Raw genomic sequence first — 3,207 nt, forward strand, 5'->3', positions numbered from 1 at the left:
TCAGACAGATGTTTGTGGCTTTTCCTTTGCCATGATGAAGATTCTTCTGTCATCACAATGGTAGTCTTCCTTGGCCTACCAGTCCCTATCTGAATAATGAGCTCATCAGTACGTTCTTTCTTCTTAATGATATTCCAAATAGTTTTTTCGATAATCCTGAAGTTTTACTGATGCCTCTAATGATTTTATTCTTGTTTTTCAGCCTCACAATGGCTCTTTGACTTTCATTGGCACAGCTCTCGTCCTCATGTTGAACAATGACAACTACAGAACCCTAAGGGGAGAAGCCAGCTGAGGTATCTGATAAAGCAATGAAACCCACTTGAGGAATCACAAACACCCGTGATGCCAATTGTCCCAAACATTGTAGTTCCCTAAATTGGGGAGACCATGGTGTGACTGAGACATGTGCAAATCCCCTTAAATGAAAGTCTTCAATGTGCACTTTGATCCCATCTGAACTGTTTGATGTCTAATTTTAAATTGTGGAGCAGAGGGGTAAATCAAGGAGAAATGTGTGTTTGTGCCAAACATTAGACGGGGCACTGTATAAGCTGGTGTGCACTCCATAAATAAAGATGCCAGAGTGGTTCTTCAGGGCAAAGTCTATAGGGGAACCGTTTTATGTTCCTATAATGCCCATCCACATGAAGGTTCTAGAATAAACTGTCACAAAAATGCGATGAGACTTGAGAAGGTTTGGGGCAGCCACTTGTATATTATATCCCAGCTGCAAAAAAGTAATTATTTTAGAGTTCTTTACTCATGTGAGTTCAAAACAGAACTGATTAGTAGGAGCAAACATGGCGGATTTAAAGGCTGGTAGAGGAAGTGATGTCGTCAGGGCCGGAGCCAGAAGTGACGTCATTGGAAATTTCCCCGAGAATGGTCTGCAAGGGATTGAGAGGGACAATCAGTGCACCTCGCCACACCCTGGTCAGGCATGGAATTACAACTATTCAGGCCCTTTAGTTGTCTCCTGTTTGCACATGTGTGACGGATCCTTTAGTTACTTCGATCTGTAACAGGCTCCATACAGTAAATAACCAAATTTAACAGATTTCTGAAACACCAAAGGACTCGTGATTTTAAAGGGCTCTTGCTGCATACAAATGATACCATAGGCTAAGTTCATCCATCCATCCATTTTCCAACCTGCTGAATCCGAACACAGGGTCACGGGGGTCTGCTGGAGCCAATCCCAGCCAACACAGGGCACATGGCAGGAACCAATCCTGGGCAGGGTGCAAACCCACCGCAGGACACACACAAACACACCCACACACCAAGCACACACTAGGGCCAATTTAGAATCGCCAGTCCACCTAACCTGCATGGCTTTGGACTGTGGGAGGAAACCGGAGCACCCAGAGGAAACCGGAGCGCCCGGAGGAAACCCACGCAGACACGGGGAGAACATGCAAACTCCACACAGGGAGGACGCGGGAAGCGAAACCCAGGTCTACAGGTCTCCCAACTGCGAGGCAGCAGCGCTACCCACTGCGCCACCCTAGGCTAAGTTCAGGTTTTATTAATCTGTTTGTGTCCTGCAAGGTAGCCCACCATACATTAAAGATTTTATTTTTTTTCCTGCAAATTATGAACTTTGTTGAAGCATGGAGAACCATCTTCATATGCAAAGAACCCTTCTCTTAATGAAATGGTGTGCTGTCAAGTAATATCTGTATGAGGACCCACACAGCCCAGTAAAGACCCATCAAGTGCCATTAAGAGTGGGGGTGAATCTGCCATGCCATTAATTTGGTGTGCCACCCAGAGGTGCTTCCTACTGAGCGGCTCCTCTGCTCGAAGGCTTGCTCAGTGGATTTCCAAACGACCAGACTGTTCTGTTTCTTTGCTATCAAGAGATGTGATTAAAGCCCGAGATGACTTTTTAGGTGAAGTGCGAGGGCTGGCTTCTTGTAGGCGGTCGGTCCGGTCCTCCAACACACACACGCACACACACACACAGCCCACCTCGCAACTTCCAACAGAGGGGTGTGTATCTCCTCCGTGCACCCTCGTGGACCAGCCCCGCTGCACGCAGCTCCGATAGGTTCAGCACTTCTCACTTGGACAGCATGGCGAAGGGCGCGCTCTTCTTCTTCTTCGTCGGCCTGCTGAACGGCGCTTTCTTTTTCACAGCTGGGCAGCGGCAGGCGGACCGCATCGGGCCAGGAAGTCCGTGGAGGCAGAAGATCCAGTGGCAAAATAACGGACAGATATTCCGATTTCTTAGTACCGGCACTGAGTACCACCCGCCGTCCTCCGTGGTGTCAAGGCACACTGGACCTCACAACGTCTACCTTAGCTCGGACCTGGAAGAAGAGGAAGCCACGATCAGTAGACGAACTCCCCAGTCTGTCTCAAACCAACAAGCACCGGCCGCGATCCGCTCGTCGGGAGCCAGACAAGCTCCCCAGACCCGCACAACCTCGGGATCCCCTGGGGCCCGTCGCTTCGCTTCTGGCTATCACCGAAAAGTCAACCTCACGTCAGTCACCGAGTTCACCGAGTTCTCCGGCAGCGGGGTCCTTCGCGCGGGTACCTTTTCAAGAGCCCGTAATGTCGAGCCACTTTTGGGGAGATTCAAGACAGGGGCTTCCAGCCAGGGCACCCTTTCCGGACAGATCGGGGCTAGAGGCCGACAGCAAAGTGAGAACCAAGGGGGCAGCTTTACAGAGGAGGTACCTGCAGTTGATTCTGTGACCCTCAGAGGGGAAGAGCTCTTGCAGTATTTGCCCCCAGCAGGTCCGCTGGAAGACCCGAATGGTGAAGCGGGACCAGGCACACGGGATGAGACGCAGGTTCCTTTTGACATGGTGGGAGACGACCCCCGGAGCCCCTACAAAAACATTAGAAACAGCGTCCTGTATAACGCGTACCCCCCTCCTCCTGCTCCTAGAAGCCCGGCTCGACCGCGCAGACCCTCACTTTCCGGGTATGGAACCAGGTATTTCCAGAATGGTAAGTTCTTTTTTGACCAATTTGCCAAGTTCGTCAGGAGTAGTGCAGATTCTGATTGTAAGGACAAACTTAGATAAAGCCCCTGAAAAAAGACCCTCCAATGAAACGTGCATGCGTACCACTTATTCAGGCAGTATACTTTATATAAATGCTTTCCTCGGACTTCGATATAATTTTTGGTCTACATGATGGTTTTGTCAAAATTAAAGTACATTACAATATGCCCCTTAAATAATATTA

At 49.3% G+C, this 3,207-nt stretch overlaps 1 protein-coding gene across 1 annotated transcript in view; it reads left to right on the forward strand.

Annotated features, from left to right (window-relative positions):
- Nucleotides 1-1,769: 1,769 nt before the first annotated feature.
- Nucleotides 1,770-3,207, forward strand: part of LOC114661556 (protein-lysine 6-oxidase-like) — a 31,724-nt gene continuing 30,286 nt past the window's right edge. The window contains exon 1 of the mRNA XM_028814693.2: nt 1,770-2,967. Coding sequence (XP_028670526.2) covers nt 2,082-2,967 — 886 coding nt within the window. The 5' untranslated portion in view covers nt 1,770-2,081. The remainder of the gene's footprint in view (nt 2,968-3,207) is intronic.

This window comes from Erpetoichthys calabaricus, chromosome 12 (genome assembly GCF_900747795.2).
Source record: "Erpetoichthys calabaricus chromosome 12, fErpCal1.3, whole genome shotgun sequence".
In the NCBI taxonomy this organism is placed as follows: domain Eukaryota; kingdom Metazoa; phylum Chordata; class Cladistia; order Polypteriformes; family Polypteridae; genus Erpetoichthys; species Erpetoichthys calabaricus.